General features: G+C 41.2%; 1 protein-coding gene across 5 annotated transcripts; it reads right to left on the bottom strand.

Annotated features, from left to right (window-relative positions):
* Nucleotides 1–17: 17 nt before the first annotated feature.
* LOC117820606 (disintegrin and metalloproteinase domain-containing protein 23) lies at nucleotides 18–23,763 on the bottom strand. Of its 5 annotated transcripts, none has more exons than XM_034694426.1 (26): nucleotides 23,373–23,763; nucleotides 22,516–22,733; nucleotides 21,568–21,644; nucleotides 17,787–17,850; nucleotides 16,622–16,704; nucleotides 16,430–16,493; nucleotides 14,764–14,842; nucleotides 14,264–14,331; nucleotides 14,034–14,099; nucleotides 13,791–13,859; nucleotides 13,134–13,300; nucleotides 12,390–12,474; nucleotides 12,219–12,306; nucleotides 10,707–10,758; nucleotides 10,075–10,174; nucleotides 9,904–9,975; nucleotides 9,736–9,822; nucleotides 9,572–9,652; nucleotides 9,402–9,452; nucleotides 9,247–9,310; nucleotides 9,020–9,125; nucleotides 8,077–8,196; nucleotides 7,716–7,884; nucleotides 5,210–5,321; nucleotides 3,749–3,839; nucleotides 18–1,869 (listed from the first exon to the last, which is right to left on the bottom strand). In XM_034694426.1, the coding sequence occupies exons 1-26, from the start codon at nucleotides 23,446–23,448 to the stop codon at nucleotides 1,824–1,826; spliced, it is 2,355 nt and encodes a 784-aa protein (XP_034550317.1). In that variant the 5' UTR covers nucleotides 23,449–23,763; the 3' UTR covers nucleotides 18–1,823. The 5 variants fall into 5 exon arrangements, with proteins under 5 accessions (XP_034550317.1, XP_034550320.1, XP_034550318.1 ...); XM_034694427.1 differs by having other exon boundaries at nucleotides 1,169–1,869; nucleotides 14,770–14,842; nucleotides 23,373–23,726; XM_034694429.1 differs by lacking the exon at nucleotides 3,749–3,839 and having other exon boundaries at nucleotides 23,373–23,762.
* Between the last annotated feature and the right edge of the window lie 1,167 nt (nucleotides 23,764–24,930).

Here is a 24,930-nt window from a genome sequence, read left to right as displayed (position 1 = left end):
ATAGACAGACGCTCTGATAAAATTTGTCAATAGTTTATTCATCGGTCCAACTGTACATGATGCAGTGAGAGAGGGACACCAGACAATGAGTTACATGGAGGATTACAACGATGCCAGTGCTATGGCAGCACCTGGAACACACCAACTATCAGCTGGACTGGGAATAAAAGCCCTGCAAAAGGAAACTTTTCAGTCCTCAATATGCACAGGCACCATACAGTGTTTTAGTGTATGTGTTTGTGCATGTATGTGATTAAAAATATCAGATCAGATGAAAAACACACAAAAATGATTCTCAGTTCCACAGATGTAAAAGGGTGCTCTCTCGATTTGTCATTGGAAATATTAATTCAGTTCTTTTTTATTAGTCCATTGATAGTTTGAGTATGTTGAAGCGAAGTGAAACGAGACGTGGGAGTGGCCAAATACAAAAGATTAGCTGATTAGCAGAGGTTTCTGTAATTCAAAGTCTACATTATTATTATTACCCATACTTTTGTGCAATTTCTCTCTTTGCATAGTAAATAAAAGTTAAATGTTCTTTTGTTGTTGACATGCACCTATCTTTTGTAGCATATTTTTCTTGCGGATTTTGGGGACTCCCATATAGAATTATAAGCCCACTATAGTGATTGCATGCAGCGTTTCCAGTAGAGCTGAACTTGATTTCTGCTAAGAGTTTATGAGAGCAAAAAGGTTAAGCCAGTATAGTGGGTGTTGATGAGGACTGTTACGTGAGACCTGGCTGGACAGGTGAGTGCCTGCATAGACAGACTTCATGCCCTCAGCAGTAGGAGAGGCACCACTGGCTGCAGACAGAGGGGAAAGTGCTCTGTGTGCAACAACATCCATATGTTCTGGTGATTGGTTCTTTGGCTTTTGAGTCACTGTTTGGGATACTTCGGGGAGGGGCGGGATTCTTGTGACTTTAATCTGACGGGATGTCAGTCTGAATCTTCTAGAACTGACATGCTTCTCCTCGACACCACAACCACCTTGCCCTGCTGCGGTGAATCTATCCTTTGACCTCCGCCCAGATGATCACAGGAGGCTTAGTGCAGCGTGCAACTACAATTTTGGCCATAATCCCAATTGCACTTTTTTCGATAACATTGCCAAAAACACCCGCTATACAACATGCGAAGATAAAAAACAAAAGCAATTGATGTCCTTGTAAAATATGCTGTTTATTCCAAACCTGGTCTCCTTATTTATGTACAGGTTGTGTGTATGTGTACATTCACTGTGTGAAATGCACTGCCCTTATGGGTCCTCACATGCAGCCCCCTTTATCATCTACAGCACCTTAAAGTGAACTATAGGAGCTTTAACCGGCTTTGTCACTGGGTTTGGTTCAAAACAAGGCTGTCTCCTGCAGAAGGTTATTACGTTTTTTTTTTCTCTTTGTAAGTTTTTTTTTGCGGTATATTCATAGCTTTTCGTAGCCATGCAGAGTCCTGCTGAGGGGGCTCTTCATGCCAGGGGGGCCAGCAAGCAGCACGCTGTGTGCAGATAATCATGCCAGGTGAGAGAGTGGTGTGAGTTCCGCCTGAACGCCTGTGCACTGGCACTAAAGGATGGAAGAGGAGCTCTGTCACTCTAGAGATCAGGGGTGGGGTTGTGGTTTTGTTACATGGGTGTGGTGGAGTTGAAAAGGCTGCAATTCTAATGTAACTACGATGGAATTTATTAAAATGTCCACTATGTCATTTTCAAGTAAATCTAATGCCAAAAATCAGCAGCAATAAGTGCAGTCCAGCTGTCAGGTAGCCAACTAAGGAAGCCTTGGAGGAGTCCGTCTGTGATTGCCATCTCTCCTTGGGTTAAATGGCTGTGGCGTTGGGGTCGTATCGCCGTTTCTTCACATTTCTTATGAGGAGACAGGAAACATGAGTCAGTGTATGTTACAATCAGATCAGCACCACAGCTAGTGCAACTTGGACAAGCAGCCACACTCATCTCTTCAGTTACTGAGAAGTAAAATGCTGTTTACAATTCTTTACCTTTTGTCATATTGAAAAGCCAAAAATAAAACTTTTTTACGACATCAAAGCTGAAAATGCTGAAGACGTTTAAGTGAGGAAAGGCTGGTCCATCTTAGCCAGTTTGGAAGTGACAGAAGAAGGCAAAAAGAGGTATTTATATGCAAATAAAGCTTTACAAGCCCATTGAAATATATTTAAGGCTAGCATCAAGCAACATTTTTTGTTTGAAGTCACCTAAATTTAACTTTCAGACAAGTTTACAAGAAAGTGACATGAAATCAATTTAAAAATAAGATATTTGAAGATCTCTGCATATAAATATCCTCTGTTACCTTCTTGAAGACGACTACCAACCAGGTTGTGCGTGCAACATCATTTTATGACGTGAAGAAGTGTAGGAGATACATCTCATTACCAGTTTGATGGGAAAGACAATAGTTCCACTCAAAACATAACCATCTGGGAGGAAGAACTAACATAAAATATTCTCTACAGAGGAGGGAGAAAGGACACAACCACATAAACAACAACCACAGCAGCAGCAGCAGCAGCAGCAGCAGGAGCAACACTTACTACTACCACAACAGTGGGACAACAACGAATACGACAACAGGAGTGATGCATAACCTCCCCGTACTGTGGCTTGTTGTGGGGCTTCTATCACTCTGTCATGCACTTGTTCCAATAGTAGGCCAGTTGAAGGTGGCACTATTGTTGTGCGTGGGTCATGCAGTGCAATGCGCCGTGTCTGTACCAGGTCCGTGAAGCGGGCAGCAATGGCAGCTGGCGTGGGCGGGTCCGAGAGTCTGCTCTAGGGCGGAGCCTGGCCATCGAGGTGGGTGTGGCCAGCCATGGCACAAAGGCTGTGGGCCAACAATAAGGTCCTCGCCTCTGTCGCTCTCACTACTCCATTTAAAGTCTCAGCCTCAAACAGTAATGGATTGAGAAAAAGATCATGGAGGTGATGAGAGCCGGACAACCCTGGAGCAGATCACTCTGGGTGTGGCTCAGCCTTTGTGCAATGAACTGACCTCCTCCAAATCAACAAGTCAACATGCAAAAAGGTTTTGTTGCGTATGTTTCTTTCTTTTTTTGTTGTGTTTTTTAATGCTTTGCTACCTGGCATGCTTTGGTGGCTGCAGAATTGTATTTTTCAGTCTCTCTTGAGGCCTATTTAGATTAAGATGCGTAACACCCCTGTTGCTCAAGACAGCAGGCTAATCAGCGGTAGAAAGGAATCAAGTAAACATGATAGGTACAAAAAAAAGTAAATGTATTGGCTACACAGATAAACAGGATGTAAGAGGTCTACTTTTGGATTTCAGAGGGGAAATAGCATTTCATCTTATCCGTATAAGTATACACACAATACTTTTTAAAATTACCTAGCTGTTAAAATAAGTCATTCCCCTCTGTTATCGGGTCCTTTATTTAACATGTATGTCAAATACTGAGCTCTGCCCGTCCAATCAGTTTGAGGTTCTGCTACAGATCGACAGACAACCCCCACACATGGAGCCTGGTCACTTTTCAGATCGCCCTTAAATATATGAACCCTTGGAACATCCTCATCTTTTTCTATAAAACAACCAGGGGAGCAAGTCGGACACATGATAGTCATGTGCTTCCCATGTGCAGTGTGAAATGTTTGCACATTGTCCACCCTGGGGTCTTCATTATGTAGCAGGAGCTCAAACCCTGGTGTCTAGAAGCAGCAGGGATGCTAGAGTTAGAGCAGGAGAGGCATGCGGCGTGTTGCTTACTTAAAGCCCCATCCAGTCCCCCCCAGCACTATGGCAGCCACAAGGATGGCTCCGGCGATGGAGCCTATTATTAGATTGGTGGCACTAGGACCTGTAAAGGGTTATGGGGAAAAAGACATGAGTTTCTATACTCACTTACTGTACTGATAACATGTAGCTATACAATGACGATTTCACATTGAACAGAAAACATAACCATAGGTATACTATTACAGTAAACTGATTGAGCCTGAGATGTATGTTGCATGCTTTTCAGCCCCTTTAAGTATCACATGAAGATAGTGAAGTATAGGCCGTGGATTTTTTTTTTTTTTTAATGTAATCTGGGGTCAGTTGAGGTAGAGATTACCAGTGGTTTGTGTGTAAAGGTTGTGCAGAGGACTAGACCCTGCGTGTCCATCACTATGAATGTTGAATTAAACACAGACATTATATATATGTGGCCTGAAATGGTTTTAAAGGCCCCAGTCACCACACAGCCTACCACTGACTGACAAGCCAGGTCACTAACTGGACTCTTCTCAGGACTGTTTTCCATCTAAATGCCCCACATGCCCCAGAAAGGAGAGGATCACAGGAGCAACCACATAACGACTAAGAATCCAAGAAAGGAAAGGGACAAGAAGAGGAACAGGAAGATGAAGAGAGAGGCTTTGTAATAATGGGGAACAACAGGAAGTGGCAGGAGAGGAGGAGGGAGGAGGAGGAAGGAGGAGGAAGGAGGAGGAAGGAGGAGGAAGGAGGAGTCCATCAATCAATCACACAACACTGAAAACATCCAATCACATGACAATTATATGGTAATCACCAACACACAAGAAAACACAAAGCCACCGGGACGCACACACGGGCTCAGGCCGGCTCACGAGACCGCCCGCACACTGAGGCACCACTATGAGAGGAAGAGCTGTGAAAGGGTTAAAGATGCTTACTCTATTCCCCACCCTGTGCCTCCAAAAATCACCCCCAGGGCCAGAATGGTCCCTGCTACTGCCCCTATCAGCCTGTTAGTGGCCACGCTCACTGTGCAGAGGGAAAAGGAGCATTATTACCACCCTGTCAAAAACAAACAGCAGGCGTCTGCTTCAGAGTCATGGATGAAGTGACACGATTCCTTTCTGTGACGCTTCCTGCCCCCTTAACAAACTCCCCGGCCCCCTGTGAAGAAAGTATCAGGTGTACAACTGAACTGTGTGTTCATTTCTTCTGAATCAAACTTAACAAATGCAATACAGCTTTTATAACCTCCATCAATCGCCATCTTATACTGGAGGTCTTTGTGACCCTAGTACACCTGTGAAATCCTGTCTAAGAAACTGTGCTGAGTCACATTTACAAGAGAAAGACTGTGCAAGAAAAACAGAACCCACAATATAGTTTATAACTCAGTAAGCTGAATTAGTGGAAAAGTGTGTTATATTTCTTTTATAATGCCAAAGGTTGTAAGTTGTTGAAACCGACCCTTGTTTCCTTCTTCCTGAGTGGCCTCAGGCTCTTTCGGTGGGTCAGGCATGCTACAGTCTGTCCCCGCCCAGGTGGTGTCACAGGTGCATGTGGCTTCATTGTTGCACACCTGTGTAGATCAGCAAGAAACAGATGAGTTTATAAGGGTTGTGTGGGAGCTTTAAATAGAAATGCTGACTCATTGGGGTACATCTTTTGAACAAGGCTCATGTAATATATTCACAGGGCGGCCATTTTCAATCCTCAAACCCAGTCTTCTTTGGAGCTGTAGAGCCTCACCTTGCTTTATCTTTTTAAGACCATACAAAGTTTGAATGTGTCACAGGACTTGGTTTTTAATTGTCCTATAGCAGGGGACTTTTTGATAGCTAGCAAGACTTTCAGGAAACTGCAGTGCACGTTTTGATACAATTTCAAGTTTTACAATGAGTGTGTATTGCGCAGTGTTTGCTGCCAGAGTGGATGAGGTCATCATTAGAGTGGGGAGCAATGTATAAATGTTTCAAACCTCTTCCAAACACTGGATGCCTCTGCCTACAATTTTCCCCCCTCACACATGCTTTTACCATGTAGATAATCTTCTGTTCTATCTCTGATAAACGTTTGAAACAGAATAGATAGACAGTTTCATCATAATGAGCTTCAGAGGAACACAAGTGACAACCAACTACTCATCTGCTATAATGCCATTGGGACAAGAAATGTATTGAGCAAACCATTCTGGAGCGCTTTTCTACCTCGATGTAGAACCCACATTTCTCGCACTACATACATGAACACCGCATGTTTGCATTCAGCAGAGTTTTTCACACTAAGATAAGCTTCCTTTAGCTGAGATCAGTTACTTCTATGTCCTTAAAGGAGCCTTTTTGGAGGTTAGTTTTCAGCTTATTTTAACTGTCCCTTCTCCCTTCCCAAGGAAACCCCAATCACCAAAGCAACAGTGTCCACAGATGCTGCAAAGTGCTTGCATTTGTCTTCATCCCATTTGTGTTTAGACCAGGGGTGTCAAACATGCAGCCCGGGGGCCAAAACGGTCACGCCAGAGATTCCAATCGGAACGACTTTGCATAGCGAAAAAATTACAGAGAAGACATTAGCTGCAATTTTTTGATAAAAGTAACTACTATTTCAAATTTGTCATTTGGGGGTCGCATAAAATCACAGTGCTGACGGAGCGCACCTGAACAGCACTTTTTTTCCGGGACTTTTTTTCTCAATGTGAGAAAACAGATTACTTCCTGTTTGCATAATCAGGTTGAGATTCATAAAGACTTTTTAGAACACTATAAGATGATCCACTAACTACTAACACTTGCACTACACCCCTGCATACAACACTGTCCAGCAAGCAAACAGTTCATGCTGGAACTGAGGCGTCCAAAATAATCCTTCTTCATTATCATAATCTAGCTGTTCTTTTGCAGTAAACATTTCACTCTGTGTCAGGTGAATGGGTAACCTATGTGTTTGGTGTGTTTGCAGCAGGTTTCAGGGCTTAAAGAGTAAAATATTCGGCCCTCTATGAGACTCATCGTGGCAAAAATACAACAGCTGTTTTTGTTCAAAGATAGTTCATTAATTGTGGACATTTTCATAATGTACTTATACTTTTTGGGTTAAAACAAAGGGAAACATTTAGAGTTGTCGTTATTTAAAGGTTATCATGTTATGATTATGATTTTACTGGTCCGGCCCACTTCAGATCAACTTGGGCTGTATGTGAACTGAAATGAGTTTGACACCCCTGGTTTAGACTATTTAATAACCTGTAATCACTTGACAATAGCTAACATTGTACAACCAATTCCTAGCTAACACAACTATTAGCCTAGCTAACATTACTGCGAGGAGTTTATGCTATTTCTACCATACCCTTTCATACTATCAAATTGAAGTGTTGTGTTGATATACTCTAGTACAGCTTTGCCTTTAAAGTATTTTCCAGTATGCAGCAAAGTTGTTTGTGTTTTACTAAACAATGTTTTGTTTTGTTTTGTTTTAGGTAACCCTTTCAACTGAGAAGTGTCTAAATGATAGCAATTTTGTCAGAGACCCAATATTTATACATTTGCACATTTGAAACCTGGAACAAAGCAGTACAAAGTTAGTCAACATTTGAGTGTCCAACCCCAAGCCTGACATCAGAAGAAAATATCCATGGTGTAAATATGGTGAACTGACCATTCTTAACCAACGTCCAAGAGGCAAAATTGTGTGACAACATTTAAAAAAATATGTAGAGCTACAAGGCTCAAGCATCCAATGAGTAGTTTTACTTTGGTTGATTTATGCATTGAGCCCTGTTACACAAGAAATAAAAATCACTTGTACATCTTTAGTCAGCATGCTAAGAGAAAATGTAACAGAGAGGTTGTTCCAAACTGCATGGCAAAATTAGAAATAATAGTACTCGTGGAGCCTCTCTAGTAGGACTGGACTATTCTGTGAAAACATCAGTGACCATAGCATAAGAAATGGGTTAATTCCCTCCAGGACTCACCCCATGGGCAGAGCACACCTGTCCATTAGGTCCAGTGGGGCAGGTGCTCATATTCAGTGACTGGATGGGCAGACACTTGCGGTCAAGGCACATCATTGACGGCCCACAGGGAGTCCCATCCTCCACGTAGCCTAAATCACTCTCATCATCCAAAAGGACATGGCCTCCACTATGAGGAAAAATGGGAGGGAAGGGAAAAAATAAAAAGATAAGGAAGGAGGAGGAGGAGGTGAGGGGAAGGGAAGAATAAAGACTCTTACAAGTTAGATTTGACAAGACCAGACTTCCTGTCAGTAGTAATCCTGGGGAGTTCCAGTTCTCAAAACATGAACAGGTCTTTCTAAAAGGTACTCGTGTTTACCTGCAGTCTATCAGCCTGCCTTGATGGTTGAAGATTGTAGGGGTAATGTCTCCTTTTATCATTCCTATGCGTGGGTTGCGGCCAATGTTGGAACACAAAAGGTAACCACAGAACACATCACTGCAAAAATACAAAAGAGAAAAATATATGCGTGTCATTTTTTACTCGTCATGTCGCCCCGATCTACAATCACTTAAACCCTGTCCTGCCATTCATTGTTTTCAACTTTACCTCAGGCCTTTCAATAATTATGACATGACGTTTGCTTCATTCCAGTCTATTAAATTGACTTACCTTTTAAGTTTCTGCATAATTATTTACTTATATGTTGTATTTTTCTTGTTCTATGGACATGAGTTGTTATATATATTGATTCAACTTGACTGTCTCTTCACAGTAAGGCAATATTATTTGAAGTTTTAGAAAGCACTGTCTTTTTAACAAACTGTTGCTTTATTGTCATTTGCATCATGGATGTATCAAAAGCTTGAAACGCTGCAGCAGTTGGCCTTCCTGCCCAAACACTTTCAGCAGCTGGAAAAAAAAGACAAACCGTCAACAATTCAAAGTGAGTCAGTTAGATCTGAGACGTTTATCTGGAGTCTGTGACAACTTTTTCTTCAGAGAGGAAAACTTTTTTTTGTTTTGAGCTAGGTTGATGATTAGGATTAGAACAGAAGCTTCAATATCTGGATTATAAATCAAGTTTTTGATACTTTAAATACTTTTGATGTCGGTTCTCCTTCATGTGTCCTCTTACTGCCTTGTATGGGTTGACTCGCCTAAATCTTGTCTATTATCAGTCAAAGAAGACAAGATAGAACTAAAGCTCAGACCTCTATGTCGAAAGAAAGTGATGGATGGAGTGATGAAGGTGAAATTATGCTGACGTGCACAGAGAAGCTGCGAGACATCATTTTATTAATGGTTCTTTGACACTCACTGTTTGCTACACTGGAGCCATTTTTCTCCTTCCTTCCCACAGTTGCCCTTTTCTGTCCCTTCCGTGTTTAGCTTCTCATAGCAGAACTTCTCTGAGCCTCCAGTCTCTGAAGAAAAGAGAAGATGGCAACAAAGACTTTAACAAACCTATTTTTGTACAGTGTATCTGTATGCTGATGACTCTCTACTAAAGCATTTTATTTTGAACCAAAGGAATATTTAACTCACTCGACCCCCAGATGTATTTACACTGGTTCTCTCTGGTTTTGCACTCTCCAGTGTAGCAGCGACCCTTTACATAAAAAAAGAGGAAAAGATAGTGAATACATTCATCTTCTGCTGCTAAACTGCTACATGTGTTCTACTGTTCTCAGTGTGCGTACCTGATTGACCTGGCACAAGTAACCATCTTGCTTATGAAGGTTGGGTGGGCACTGAAAGCAATCACAGACAGAAGATGTAACCTTAATCATCCATAGTCCTTTTTAACATCCAAATGAATGAACAAATGGAGACTGTTAGCAGTGAATGTAACAGTGCAACACAAGAACACCTGTCCAGAGTCCCCAGAGCAAGTCTCTGAGATATCACAGTCATTTACAGCGTAGCGGCAACTGTAACCTCGTGGATAAAACTGGAACGAAAAGGAGAAGAGAAAATTAAGATTTCAAACATTTGATTTGGTAATATTTTAGAAAGACTAAGAAAAGATTGTACCAGACATGTGTTATTGCAGCATGGGCCATCACTGCAGTGTGCCCCATTAGAGAGCGAGCACTTCTTGCAGCATTCTTTGTAGCAATCCTGAAATAAGGAGGAGAGGAGCTTCATCCTTCTGAACAGGCAGACTACAAAAAACAACAGACTGAGGGAAAATAAACTCACCGATCTGGCCCCACAGTCACACTCCTCTCCCACTTCCACAAATCCGTTACCACATTCTGTTGTCTCAAACAGCTGCGAAAGAGGGAGGGAGGAGGAGCATGTGAGAGATGGAGTACACATTTATGATTCATGATAGTAGTGGGATAGAAAAGAGAGCAGCAGACATGTAACCTTGGTTGGCCTGTTGAACAGACACGAGCCTCCACCCTTAAGGAGGAACTCTTTGTAGTCTGCGATGCTGCATTTGGAGAATCTGCGAGGATGTTGGACCCTGAACAGAAAGAAAAAACAGGTGATAATTAACCTGCACAGGGGTGCCATCAAAGAATGCTGCTGTCCTAATAATTGCTTTAGTAAACCACAAAAAGCTGCTCACGCTGCAGCTTTAGCTTCACATATATCTAACCTCCAAGTTAGTGTGACAACTGTGCTTCTGATTTTACAGTACACACTGTGCATGTTCAAAGCTATTTATACAAACAGCATGGTATGTGTAAGCAGTGATTAGACCAATCACTAAGTATGATTTAAAGAGAAGCAGCGATGAAATTTCCTCATGTGCAAGGACCGTTACAGAGTTACTGCTGCTCTAATGAGAATATAACGTTGTTGTGCCCCTTGTTAAATGTACCACTTAACAGTAGTTGCTGAAAGCACACTGACCTGATTTACGCCTGGTATTAAAATGCAATCTGTCTGATAACATCAGACTGTTAAACTGTAGTAATTGTTTCACTCTCCTTCTCTTTTGTGTGTGTGTGTGCACGCATATGTGTGTGTCTCAGGGGTATTTAGGAAATTACCCTGTGTCTTCCATTATGCAGCCAGTCCAAGAGTCAGCACAACCGCATTCCTCTGCAGAAAGAGACACACACAAAGGAGGGGGGGTGATATTAAAGTTTTTCATTAAACATGTTAACATTACTGTGACTTACTCAAAGAAAACATGCATTATTCAGTGGATTTAGCACCTAGAGTTCTCAAGCAAACGTTTTTTCCACTTCACAAATATTTTTTCAGGGACAGGCTCATTTTTGGCCCCTGCGCCGAGTTTGGCCCACTGTGATATTTTAAGTAATAGCATAAGCCTTTCACAATTTTTGACTCAACTAAATTCCTTTTGGGCCACTCTTTCCAAGACAAGCAGAGCATCCCTCCATCTGTCAGTCCTGGCACAGATAAGAGTTTACAGACAAACAAACAGGCACCTTGTAGTTTAAAAAGCACCATCTGTTGTTTTAAATGTAAAAGGATTTCTTAAAACTCAACTCAAAGACTAATCATGATTTGAATTGTTTCAAAAATAATATGGCAACTTCAAGAGGTCTATAACTTTGCTAACACTTTTTGCACGTTTTCCACATTCTCAAGATATCTGCTGTTGCACAAATACAATGTTCGTATCTGATGTTGAAAGCAACGGGGAGGAAACATGTTTTTGAATGACTATGTCTTAGTTTCATAAGATTAAATCAGGTCTCTGTGTGCAGTTTATGTAAGGAGTATTTTTACTTACATGACAAATGAGGGAAAAAGAACAGCATTAATGAAGTGATGAAGATGAATTTCATCCATATTAACTCATAATTGGCGGATTCAGGTTTACCAATGCTACAGTAACATGATTTATAGGATCAGATGGAGTCTTGATGGAGTGATTTTTTCTTTTTAAAGCTCCTATGAGGAACCTTTGTCCCCCTGTGGACAAATAATTGTTCTTGTTTCTCAGCTGATTAAGTCTTGTAAATGTGTATTTGGTGTTTTCTGACAAAAATCTCATGTTTCCTAATTTTGAAACTCAAACGTATCACTTATCAAGAATCTTTGCAGCGGAAAAATGTAAAGAAGTCTGTTTCTGCAGCGTGAAGATAATCACTTTATCTGAGGTCCACCCTGTGACAGGGTTTTTTGGCATAAATTGTAACTATATAAAAACAATGAATCTAATTCCTGATGGTCTTGTTTGCTTTTGTTGCTCATCTGGTATTGATTTCAGTCTGTTTCATAACTGCTGAATAACAAAAGCTTTATTGAGACAGTGCTGGCATATTTTGTTGAGGTCTGAAAAGCTGGGTTTTCTGCTTTGACTGTGTCTCCCATGTCCTCACTTGAGTGGGAAGTTTATTCCATTACTGGGAAAGCCTTAATCAATTGACCATGTGGTCCTCTATGAAGTAATACTGTTTTTATAAAACAATGGAACAAGAGATAAGTGGAAAATGTTATTACACTTTGTGCTTCTGACTCTAATTTGCTTCCTTTTCTAGTTCACTTGCACTAGCTGTGAGATGGCAAAGTGTGGTTTTTAAGTATACTTCTCTTGGATGCTGGGTCCCACTGGATGCCCAGGTTCTGAGCCAGGCTCTGGGACAAAGACCCTGCCATGGATAAGCTGGTGCCATACTGTTGGAAACAGCAGGGATCAGGGATTATTCACCTGCATCCACAATTCAGAGTGATGCTCTGTGCTAGACAGAAAACCTCACCTCATTGACCCCGACTCCACGGCTCACAGAACACATGCCTCCAAAGTATGCAGCGCTGCTCCTGCGGTAGTGGAAGGTCACATTCCTACAAGAAAGATGCAAGACAACAAAAGAGGAAAACATCACAGAGTCAAAAAGTGAGCCAAATCCAATACATACATATTCACTTGTGAGGATGCTGCATGTTTTAAAGAGATGCAACCACAGTTGTGAACCTAAAAAGACACACAAAACAAAATAATGAAAATGGGGTCAAAACATGCATCAGACTGCGAAAAAAAATATGTCAAACTAAGGTTATGTTTCTTTTATATGCTGCAGTTATTTGTATTCAGTTCAGCCTACACACAGAGGAAACAGAGGTGGTTGAATTGTGGATTCAGGCTCATAATTTGACTGAGTCAGAGCTGTGATTACGCACTACAGACGAGAATCAAATGTACAAAACAATGACAATACATTGGCAGCCCGTGGGGGTTAAGAGAAACACAAAAAAATCTAGATGTTTGTCATTGGAGTGTAAAAAATGAACTTAAATATAGATGGATGAGTACTTTAAAAAAATACTCTTTACATTGTGCATTTTGTCTGCATTTCTATACTCAAATTGCATGACTACCGAGAGAAGATAAATCCATATGAACACTAACATTTAAGAAATTCTTGGCTAAGAATGAATTATTTTCACAATAATGCAAAAGTACAAAAGTTAAGGAAACATATCCATTTTTTTAATTAACTTACGAAATGAGATGAACAGCATCCGCATGGTGCTTGATGCTCTGCTGCCGGTACTTGGCAAAATCCCGCAGCATTTCCAGCGGCCTCACACTGATGGGGATCTGATCCTTGTCGGTCCAGATCTCCACAGCAACGAGCACCACACGTGTATGAAGCTGCTCTTTGAAGATCTGCCAGTGAAGCGTGCCGTGAATGGGAGGAATAAAGACAGAGAGAGAGAGAGAGAGAGAGAGAGAGAGAGAGAGGCAACAGCAACAATGGGTGTGAATTTAAATCTGTAAAGTCTGAGGAGAGCAGACAAGGGGACGAAGCACATAAATAAGGAAGGAGGGATTGTTTACGCACAGGAGTGAACCGTAAGTATAATATGGCTTTACAACATGATTATATAGGGCTAACTCAGAGATGTCCTCAATTATGACTCTAGAAGACATCTTCAGCTGTGTCCTACTGACTAATATATTAATGGTCACACACTGTAGGGATGAAGACAGAAAGATCAGATGCTTCAGTCAGCTCTAAAGTAGTAGCCCTGCCTGACTTTGTAATTCAAGGAGCCTCATACCTAGAGTGGCTTAGAAGCAGATTGTAAGAAAATACAGAAATCGATCTTCATAAAGCATACAATGCACATTTCTAAAAACAAAAGAGTTTACTCACAGCATCCACAAGGTTCACCACTGATTTGGCAAAATTCCTCGTGTGCTGTTTGGTCTTGTGTCGTTTATACTGCAGGCACAAATAAAAGAACAAAGGAAAACATATACACATATTGTATAAGCTGAAGTCAAGTATGGTGCTACATTCAATGGTACAGCTCCCTCTTGTGGGAAACAAGTGGAGTAGGTTTAAAGCTATGACAGCTATACAGTGAGCAGGAGTTTCTTTATGTTGTGCACATACCATACTGTGGTCACTGACAATCATGACCTCCAAATACTTCATCTCCTCAAATACACTGCGAGGCATCTGCAAAACAAAAAAATCAGAAAGTATCGCCATGACTTCAATTTAGATGTAACGCAACATGAATAATAGAAAACTCATTGCAATAATAGATACCATCCCAAAACAAGGGTGGGTGAAACAAATGTGTTGCATGACTTCAGTCAGAGGGGAGTTCTGATACTTACTGCTCGCTTTTTCCTGCGCCTCAGCCAGGACAAGTCATCGAGCTCAGAGAAGAGCTGCTCCTCATCAACTGCCGACACACAGAACAAAACAAGATAAATTTCAATTTACATAAAAGATTTATGTCAGGGTATTACCACAGGGGTGTGTTTACTTATTTTGTTTCCCAGAATATTCAAAATTGTTTCCCTGAGTTTCCCATGAAGTACTGTGATGAAATGAGTATGCTTGACCACAGCCAAGTCATTAAACATGGTAAAATGGTAGAAGTGGAATCTGCTCTGGGAAAATAAAGTTATCCTGACATCAGAACTGTTCCACTTAGCTGAGGTGTTTTTACTTTGACCAGTAAAAGTTTAAAGCTACCCTGCTAGGAGTCACTTCTTGTAAACAGCACTTTGCGGTGAACCTCAGGTCAGGGCTGTGAGAGGTGTGGTGGTGGTCAGAGGTGGATGAGTGATGGAGCATGTTGTGTAACATGAAGAATGACAGTGAACCAAACCTTTACCCTGTTCCTCAGAATCATCATTCCAGTTAAAGGAGGCTGCTCTCTTTAGTTTGTGAGGCCTTGCAGCTGTATCCTGCAGGGTGAGGCGACAAGTGTTAACAGGCTGGAGAGGAACTGGGACAGGCAGGAGCTGATGCAGGACTAGTGTTTGACAATGAAAATACTACGATGAAACTCTTAGGTAAAATGTAACATCTGTAGTACATTTTAAACAAGAAAAAACAAATTAAATTGAACCATGTGCCTTACATGGGGTCTAATAAACGCAACAGTTTACAGTGAACATTTAAAGAAACATGATTTATACCACTCTCATGTCTGTCTGCAAAATATAAACCCACGGCCAGCAGTAAGTCAAATAAACTCAACACAAAGAGACACAAAAGAAGGGATGGGGATGTTCCTTATTTCAGCCTTTTTTGTTTACAAAGCTGAGTTAACCAGCTGCTAGCTTAAAACCTTGGAAACAGTGACAATCTTACCACCCAACTTTCATGTAAAAGCAGAATCTGAATGTTCCCCATCTATCTATTTCACATTTGTTCACAGAGTAGTGTCATAATTGCACAATCATAGTATGTTGTGAACATTCCTGTGGTCCAAATGAATGATAATGTGGAAGCTGAAACACGTTACAGTGCACAGCTTTGGAGAAGACAGTCGTGATCCATAGCTCCTGACTTCAACACAGCCATTTTTGGTATAGCACCCCCAAATAGTATGCTTACAAATTTACAAGCGAATGCTTTTGCATTTGCTTCGCTACTTCCTTGCAGACTAATCTTTTCTAACTGGAGGTCAAGTGAATCCCCATCATTCTCACAAAGGTTGAAGGAGGTGCTCTCCTTTTTGCCTCTGGAAAGGCTCAGATATAAGATAAGCAAAAGACGCAGGGACTTTGCTGCGACCTGGAGTCCCTTTACAGATTACATCAAAGGTTCCCCCTTACATTAAGTGCTCTGCTCATTTAGCAGTATTTTTCCCTTTTGGTATTTTTCTATTTCCATAGATCTGTGTGAACAGTCCTATCACATTAAAAGTAGACACAGAACAGTAGTAGGAAGACCCTGTCTAGTTTTGTGACTTTTTTGTTGTTGTTGTTTTTTTTGTTTGTTTTTTTTTGTTTGTTTGTTTGTTTGTTTGTTTGTTGTTGCTATTTTTAATTTATTTTTCTTTTCTTTTTCTTTCTTTTTAAGCCTCATGGAGGGGGGTGGGGGGTTGATACGTGTATTTGTATTGTTTTTTGTTTTTGTTTTTGTAATGCACTGTGGTTGTTTGTATGTCATGTCTGTTTAAAATATGAAAAGCAGAAAATAAAGTATGAAAAAAAAAAAAAAGAGAGTCGGGATCCACTTAAGTTAACCGCCTATCCCTGCTACTACCATTTCATATATTATGAAAGCACATTAGTATTAATTTTACTGTACTACAGAACAAGCTAATGCACACTGAATCATACTGCAGTTCTTTTTGGCCAGCCGTGCCTCATTTCCTTATCTCTCTTGAAAACAGGTATGTGTCTGATTATCCTCAGCTGACAAGCTAAACAACAGGAACACAGCAGAGCATGTTGTGCATGTTTGCTGGGGCTGAAGCTACATACGCCGTAGAATACAACTTCAGTGTGATAAATATGTTTCTTTTGAAGGGAATAACTTACGATTGAGTGGGCCTGCTGTAAAGGCTCAATTAGATACATGAAGACTCCATCGTCAAACATCCCGCTGCCAGGCGGAGAGAGAAGAGAAGAGAGAGAAGTCAGTCGATATGGTGTCAATAAGAAAAGAGACGAGTGAATCCAGAGATATTCAGAACATGACGAGGACTACGCACTACTCTGCTCTACACTTACTGCAGCCCGTTGCAGGTAGATAAGGCCGCATGGGAGTTGTCGTTCCCTCTCACCTGGCCGTGGTAGTAACAGTGCTCCCCACCCTGAGGGGAAAAGAAGGATCAGTCCAAATGCAGCATCACGGCATGGCCTGAGCAGATAAGTAAAGCTGCAACACTAGCAACACAACACATTAAACTGTGTATACATTGATAGATTAACTTTCGCATGATGAATGTGTTGTATCTTTTACTTAATTAACAAGAATTTTCACACATCTCAGAGGAGATAACAGCTTGTTTCACAGATGCCGGTTTGGTGTATTTGCAACGCATATCTGCAGGGAGTCTGTGCTTGTTAAGATGTGGAGTTAAAACATTGCACGGCGGGTCCTGGAACTATCTGTGACTCAGCTGTCAGATCCAGGGTGAGCAGAGGACATTCAACCCCCCTCACTCTCTCTCTCTCTCTCCACCTCACTTCACCCATCCCACGCTGCACTGCTACTGCAGAGGGCTTTCTCTCTTTTGTCACGTGACCAGAGCTCCACCAGAAGGCTGCAGGGGAGCAAAACCCTGCTGATTCAGCTACAGTGTGCCCAGCCCAGCCCCTCTGCCTGAATCAGCAGCAGCAGCAGCAGCAGCAGCAGCAGAAACCATCTCTCATTCCCAAACTGTTTTCTTCTCCCTCTCTCTAGCACCTTGTTACATATGTTCATACGGAATCTATCTATCTATCTATCTATCTATCTATCTATCTATCTATCTATCTATCTATCTATCTATCTATCTATCAATCTATCAATCTATCTATCTATCTATCTATCTATCTATCTATATGTACACTTTGTTCCTTTTCCTCCTCTGTACAGATTTCTCGGATGTCTGCATTTATTTCGATGCAATCTTAAAGTGACAGCAGTCGTGTCAAATATAATATCCGGATGCTCTGACAATAACAGAAAACATGCAAACTGATTATCGAGAAACACACATTTAGAGCAGTTCCTGTTATTGGTTTATAAGTCTACTTCCTAAAAATGAAATAAAGCACATGTGCTGTCAATGTGTATGACTGCACGAAGTAAAAATAGCAGAACACAGTGTACCAGTTGAGGAAAACACAGAACCAGATGCAACCAAAATAAGAAAGGTTTATCAGTTTGGTCACAAGTTCACAGAATTACCTTTGACGTAACAGGTTTGCCCCCCTCAAAGTGGATCTCAACATAATCCGAAGACAGCAAGTCACTGTGAAAAAAGAGATTGCAGCTGGTTAGAGTGGAAGGATGTTATGCGGTGACAATAAAAGACACACATGTCTGTCTGTCTTTGCTTTATCTGACTCACAAATTGTGGTTATAAGCCAGCGGTGAGTAGTGCTTTATGTAAACAAGAGCACTCATCACCACTGGGCCGGGATTAGCCAGCACAAACACTCCCATGGCATCTCAAAAGAGCAGAGATGTTAAATGTTGACTGCCCGGAGGAAGAATTATGATGCATTTATTCCTTGGGATGATTAATTATCACAGGAAGAGGCTGTGCAAACAAAACTCCATCTGGTAAAATAAAAGATTCCTTTCAATTATAATGTAGGAACAAGATTTAAGAAGTCCAGGATTCCTTGAAACAGTCGTCAGAAACTACATTTTACATGAGTGGCCCCTTCATCAGATCTCCCGAAATAGATCAGTGCTTGAGAATCAGCGTACATAACAGGAACAGGATACAAGTCAGATCCTCAGAAAGCTGCCAATGAAGTGATAACCGTGATAAATGATTGTGAGGCCCTAGCTTAACCTTGAACACAACGGTCCTCGCGGCAGTTCCCGCTGTCTGAGTCAGCGTCCCTCACTATGACACACACACACAAGCACACATTCAATCTGTTAGCTGACAGCTGACTTCAAGAGGCTGCAATTTCTGCAACAATGGCGCTTTTTTTCCTGAGTAACCTTGCAAATCACAAGCATCCTCTTCTTCATGGACATGTGGCAGTGTTGCAACACTAAAGAAAAGAGAGAAAAAAAGGACGGAGGTGATGTATTTGTCTTGTGACACGTGGAATGTGACATGCCTGAGTGATGCTCGGCTGCATGTGTGCAGGAAGTGCACCATTAAGAGAGGAGAACCAAGCCACGAGCGGCGTCTGTGAGAGGTTCCTGAGTGAAGAGCTATTTTTAGCTCCATGGATGAGGAAGGGCGAGGAGAGTGGGCCATGCTAGAGTGTACTGGTGTTTGTGTGCAGTGGTAGACAGTACTGCAGGGCATGGAGGTTTAAGGTGCTAGGATGTGAGCGTATCATGATGTGTATGTGTGTGGAAACGTCTGTGAGAGGTGTGAAAGTCTGCAAAGAACAAGAAGAAGGGGGTCCTGCCCCCGGGTTCCTTGGTCCACAGGAGCCTGAGTGCTACAATGCAGCAGCAGAGAACAGAGACACAGAAGCGAGGCACCAAAAAGCTGCAGGAGGTTGAAGTTTGGCACGGGATCAACTCAGCTCTGTATCCTGTAGCGACACATGGCATTCATCCCTCTAACACTCGGTCAGAGTCTGAACTGAGTCTACATGAATGGACACACTGTCATCTTTCACATAATTCAATCTCACAACTTTGTTTACATTAAATATCCTTTCAAATATATAAAAGCACTTCTTTAGCTTGCAGTCAAAGTTACGGTTTTAAAGTAAGAGGTGAGCAGACCAAGTATTGGCAGGCTGCAGGTCCGTCTATATTTAGATCAGTCCTGTTCCGTCACTGTGATAACACCAAGCAGAATTCAAACCCCTGTTCTGTTCTCACACAGAAAGAGGCACACAGTGAAGTTAGCTCACAGATAACCTACAGTACAGGCAGCCAGCTGGGAATCAAGGTCACACTTTCGGCCTCTCTGCCGCTCTAATGACTTTCTGTTGTATTATGTGGCAACACCTGATTGTGTGACGATGCACAGGACAACTGTTTTACATGATGACAGTGTGTGTCAGTGATAACGTGTGAGATGGAATTGAGCGATGCGTTTCTTATGTATCCCGTATACATCTCTATACTGCTTATCTTATGTTACAACTATTGATGTATTTATGCAGAAACAAAACAAATCAAAGGTGTGATACGTGAAAATATTTCACCTCTGATTTCTTTAGAAGAAATCCTCAATGACTATCATAAATGCTGAGTGGCGTAGCAACATACAAAAAGACATGTTATCATGACAGAGAATGAGTCTACAATTTGCTTTCTTGATACATGAGCATTAGCTCTTTTGTAATCACAAAATAACAGCAACAGTAAATGATCATGTATGTTGCACAAAAACATACTATTTACTACGGCGTGTTGCTGCTAGTGTCTACAGCAGTATCAAAACAATGCTTATGTTCTCACTAAACATTATTTATTGTGTGCTAAAATAATGAAAATAGCCTAAAAAGTTATTTGCATTGTATTGTTGAGTTTTAGCAATTTAAAAGTGAGCAAACAATAAATGTGATTTATGACACTTCTCCTCAGGAGGCTGTTTTATTTTTACTTTGCATTGTTCCAGAAAACAGCTGCTAACCAGAGATGAAACAAGCGCATGGACAGTCAGTCCAACAGCACTTAGCTGTGCAGACAATATAGAATAACAATATTTCATTACAGAATCCAACTCTCTATCACATTAAGGGACCTGAAATTCAATTAGCATTTCAAAGTTCTTGTTCACATGCACATTAAGCTTTCACATATGTACACCAGCTACTTTGTGAAGGGAGAAAATCAATATCATTGAGTGTCCGGAGCCTCGTGTCTCCAGATGCGACAGTGATCAGACAGACTACACGTTTAACTGTCGCTCTGTTTGATTTGAGGCAAACCACTTAAAGCTTGGTGCAAATGTAGGCCCTGCTTTTCCTAATCATTCTGTTTAACACCTTGTCTTTGTTTGTGTTCTCGCAGCTGAGGTAAAACTGCTCTTAGCACTTCTAGATCCAGCGCGCTAACGTATCCAATTACAGTTTCCCTGAGGCCATTCTCTTTGAATGATGCTGTATTAATCACATGTATTAGAATGTACCATTTACGAACAGCAGCCATCTACAGAGAGCACTGGTGTGCCATAAGTGCTGTCCATTTTTATTTAAACTATGAAACAAAGTGCTTGCTCACAGAGTCTTGCATCCTAACATCCTACGCTGATGTAAACAGTCTTGGGAATGTTGTATTTGAAACACAGCAAACTTGTGTCTAAGCAAGTTTTCCAACATGGTGCACAGGTATTATGTAAATCTTGCTCCAATGCAATATTTATTGTAGCTTTATGTATCTTCTTTATCTCCATAACATAGCTTACTCTAGTCGTTAACTAACAGACCTGCACTGTAAGATAAAACTCCAAATAACAACTTCCCTTAAGTGGTTTGTTTTTGCTGCAGCATTTCCTATTCTACCCCCAGAGAGTGTTTGTGTGGATCTGTTGGCATGAATGTACCACTTCTCTTTAACCCCAGGATGACAAATTATTCCGATTGCTCTGCATATTGCAAACATCTGCAGCATTACTGTCAACATGACCTTGGCAACAGATGGTATTGTGAGGGTTGCACAAATCACTCACACTCAGTTTACAAGTTTGTTATGTTTAAAGGGAAATTCTGGTTTAGTCTCAACCTTGTGTGGTTCCCCTACTTGTGGCTATTGTGGCTCTGTGACTACTGCTTACTCTTCCTGTGCTGTTTCTGTTATGGATATTGTTATGGTAAGCTGGGCGGACCTCCAACAGCTTTCAAATTAAATATGATATTTTAGATGAATCTTTGCAATGGACAGGAAGCACACACAGAGAGTAGCCCCCTGTAAAAGCAATTATGGGTGATTGCAAGGCGATGCACATCCACATTTCGTGTTAACAACCACAATGGCTATAGCTTTAACATCAATCCTCTTTAGCTTAAAGAAATAAGTAAAGTTGGAACAGACTTACTTGTTCAGTGCTAGATCCAGAACAAATCTTGTGCCAAATGCCTCTAACTGGAAACTAGCCTGGGCAAGATGGACAGCCTGTAAGAGAGAAAAGAGTAGTCACTGTAGATTACGGCAAGCGTAAGGTAGCTAATAGCCTACATCAGGAAAAACAATCCTCTGGAGTCCACTTTCAACATCATCTTCAGTACAGAGCACTGATAACAGATGTGGTGGATGGATGGCAGATGGTAATTTACAGTGGGCAAACTGGAAGAAAGGCTTCTTCAGCATGGTCGCCCTGGCATGGGTCCAGTTCCTCCACACATAATGAAACCTATCGGCTAATGTGTTGTGTCTGATTGGGATGGCTGTCTTAGCTTTTCCTGACATTGTGCAGAGTTGCAGATTGATAACTCTGGACATCATATGGCCTTAAACCATAAAAGCCTTGACCACACAGTATGCTATTAAGTGAACACTGATGCTACTGATCACATCAGTATCAGCCTCATGGTCACTGAAATTGTCTTTTATACAGTCTATGCTTTAAACCCACATCCTTGGATTATAATCTTTGGACACCGCCCATTTACCGTTTCATACTGTAATCCTTTCCATCCTTTCATATCTCTAGGCAATATCTTGCTTATTCCTGCATAAACTGAACAGCTTTTCATGACACTATAAAATAAATGTCATTTATGAACATGTTATTTCAGATTTTCATTGTTATTTTATTCTATTTGAGTTCCTCAACAGTAAGAGTACAGCTGTTTATTTGCTTTCAATTCCTTGATCCTTTTCTCTGTATATTGTACTTTACAAAACCCCCAATACATATTCCTTTTACCTACCTACAAACCTACTTGGCAGAAAACCCAATTCTGATTCCAATTACCAAAAATCAACTTTTCCCCACATCTCAGCATCAACCTCCCTCACACATCCCTCCTGAACGCAGGCTTACCTGGCCCTCTGTGCCTTGAGTCTTGGTCCGTGTGTCCAGGTCATGGTAGGTACTCTCCGAGTCCTCGTTCAGGTAGTAGATTAACCGTGAGGGGTAGGTGATCACATGCTCTACTGCATGCTGTGTTCTGTTGTCTGGAGCAGGTGCTGCAGTTGCCTGTTGCTTCAGCAGAGCCGGCACTGCGTCCCTCTCAACCTTGTCCTCGACTCCTTGAGAAGCTGCCAGATAATTCCAAACGTACAGACATGAATAACCTGAGCGGTCCACACACACAGTCAGCTGTCATTCTTTATTCATGAAACGTATTGATAATACTGAGGCAAGTATGGCCACGGCTTCATTGCGTTTCTTAGGGACACAGTTCAGTAAGATTTGTGTAATGGTACGATAAAGCACATATGTCAGCTGCATGGATTACAGAATATAAATTGCTTCATTTTATGTGAGGTTCTTTTGATATGCTCCTTTGCAAAGTAAAAAAAAACTCTGCAGCAGTCAGATAAATGCAGAGTGCATTATGCAACCCTGACAACAGAACCAAATTAAATGCATTGCGTTTAAGACTCTAACTGTCAGTAAATTAAATTGTGCTTATCTTGTATTATAAAGAGCTGTATATTCTAAATGCTGAACAAAAGGTGCTGAGACGCTGTAGTCTGCCCCATGCACCATCATGCTGAAGACGCCGCATAACAAATCAAATAACTCCCTATCTGTTTCTGGGGGGGGGGGGGGGGGCAATGCCGTTCACCTGCAGTACATCGTGATATTTTGTTTAAGCCCAGCGCAGAAAGTGATAGCTGAATTCAATGGCATGAAAGTGACCAGGAAAGACAGAAGGCTAGTGCAATACGTACCGGATGACGCTAGTGATAGATGAAGCCAAGGCGAGAGGATGCTGACGAGCAAAGTGGCCAGAAATATCAAATGCATGATTCATATTTGATAACTGAAATATCTCGATATCAACACAACAACGCAGTTAATAGCTTATGGTCCATCGTGGCGGAGGCGGTGCCGTGCTGAGGGGCTTTCTTCATGGATCCGGGAGGCACCGGGAGGCTGCTGCTGCTGCAGTAGTTGCTGAGGAGGAGTAGGAGGAGGAGGGTGAGGAGGACAGGATAGGAAGGGAGGGGGGAGAGTAGAAAAGAAGGCGGTGGCCAGGCAGCAGCTACTGGAAATCAAGCGGCAGACTCCTCCTCGGTGAAGATAGACATGTCCTTCCTTCCTCCCTCCTGGAGCACAGGAAGCCCCGTGCAGGTGACCTCCAACACACAGAGCATGTGACATTCATGATCCAGAAGATTCAAAAATAAGATAAAATGCACCTTAATACATTTTAAGAATTACCAAATGAACCAAATTATATAGCTTAAATGTATAAAACTTTTTAAAAAATGATCCAGTTACTTCTAATTTGATGGGTTTTTTTAAATAAAAATAATAATTATATCCTAGCTATTGGTATAAAAAAATACTTGAACTTGTTAGCAAAGTAAATTATGAAAAACCGTCCCACAAATAAAAATAGCACACTCAGTCTTCATTTAACTTTAGTAGAATTTTAGAGATATTAGCAGTAATATGGTGCAACACGAGAATCAAAAGAAATAGTCATTTAGAAACTGATTCTGTGGTTGTAAGTATCTCATTCCCTTAGTTGGCCTGGTATAAGCACTAACTAGCAACCATGAACTAGCGAAGGCCTGTTTCATTTGTATTATTAGCCCTTCATTTCATTTTAATCCAACTTTTGTTTAAAATAAAATGTAAAGGCAAACAAAACAAGTAGTATCATAGCATACTTTCTGTAAAGACTATACAAAATCTATTCAAAAAGAGTGTACGATGAAGTAACCTGAGAACTTAGCACCTCCATCTATGTAATGCATAAAGTAAGATTTGTGTAGCATTTCAGATGCCAGCAAAATGTAAAGTTTCTCCTTTTTTAAATGTAAGATAAGTTACCAATTGCATTTATGTGTCATGCAAATGTTTCGTTCTCCAGATACAAGCTCTTGATTGCACCTGTCCCTTCCAAGATATTATAAATTGACTGGTGTGAAAATAAGGAGATATGTGTTCAGTCTCAGCAATATGAAGTCTAACACTCCAATAGTGGAAGTGGTATTCCCCAGTGGTAGACACTTAAACCTCATTCAGGGTTTGGTACCTCCTGAATTTGAGTTATCTAAAATTTTACTGTAGTTTTTAAATCACAAATATGCAAATAAGAAATTAAATGCAAGATAAATTAAGTAATGAATTGAATGTGAAATGAATTAAGCTAGTCACGGATCAGCTCAGAGGCACACACACACACACACACACACACACACAAAAGACACACAGATGGATATTAGAGGATGTGACAGCTCCCCCCTCAGGGCGGAACAGTCCACAGAGGGATGAGAT

The sequence above is a fragment of the Notolabrus celidotus genome, chromosome 10, assembly GCF_009762535.1.
Source record: "Notolabrus celidotus isolate fNotCel1 chromosome 10, fNotCel1.pri, whole genome shotgun sequence".
NCBI lineage: Eukaryota > Metazoa > Chordata > Actinopteri > Labriformes > Labridae > Notolabrus > Notolabrus celidotus.
The sequence above is the reverse complement of the archived record's forward strand: the minus strand, read 5'-3'. Positions and strand labels throughout refer to the sequence as shown.

Excerpts from the sequence above, each read along its gene's own strand:
- LOC117820606 (XM_034694426.1), bottom strand. The coding sequence starts at position 23,448 with ATGCATTTGATATTTCTGGCCACTTTGCTCGTCAGCATCCTCTCGCCT. Across the intron at positions 14,843-16,429 it reads TACAGCAGGCCCACTCAATC|GATACAGCTGCAAGGCCTCA; the intron begins GTAAGTTATTCC and ends CTCACCCTGCAG. Across the intron at positions 9,653-9,735 it reads GCTGCAATAACACATGTCTG|TTTTATCCACGAGGTTACAG; the intron begins GTACAATCTTTT and ends TTTTCGTTCCAG.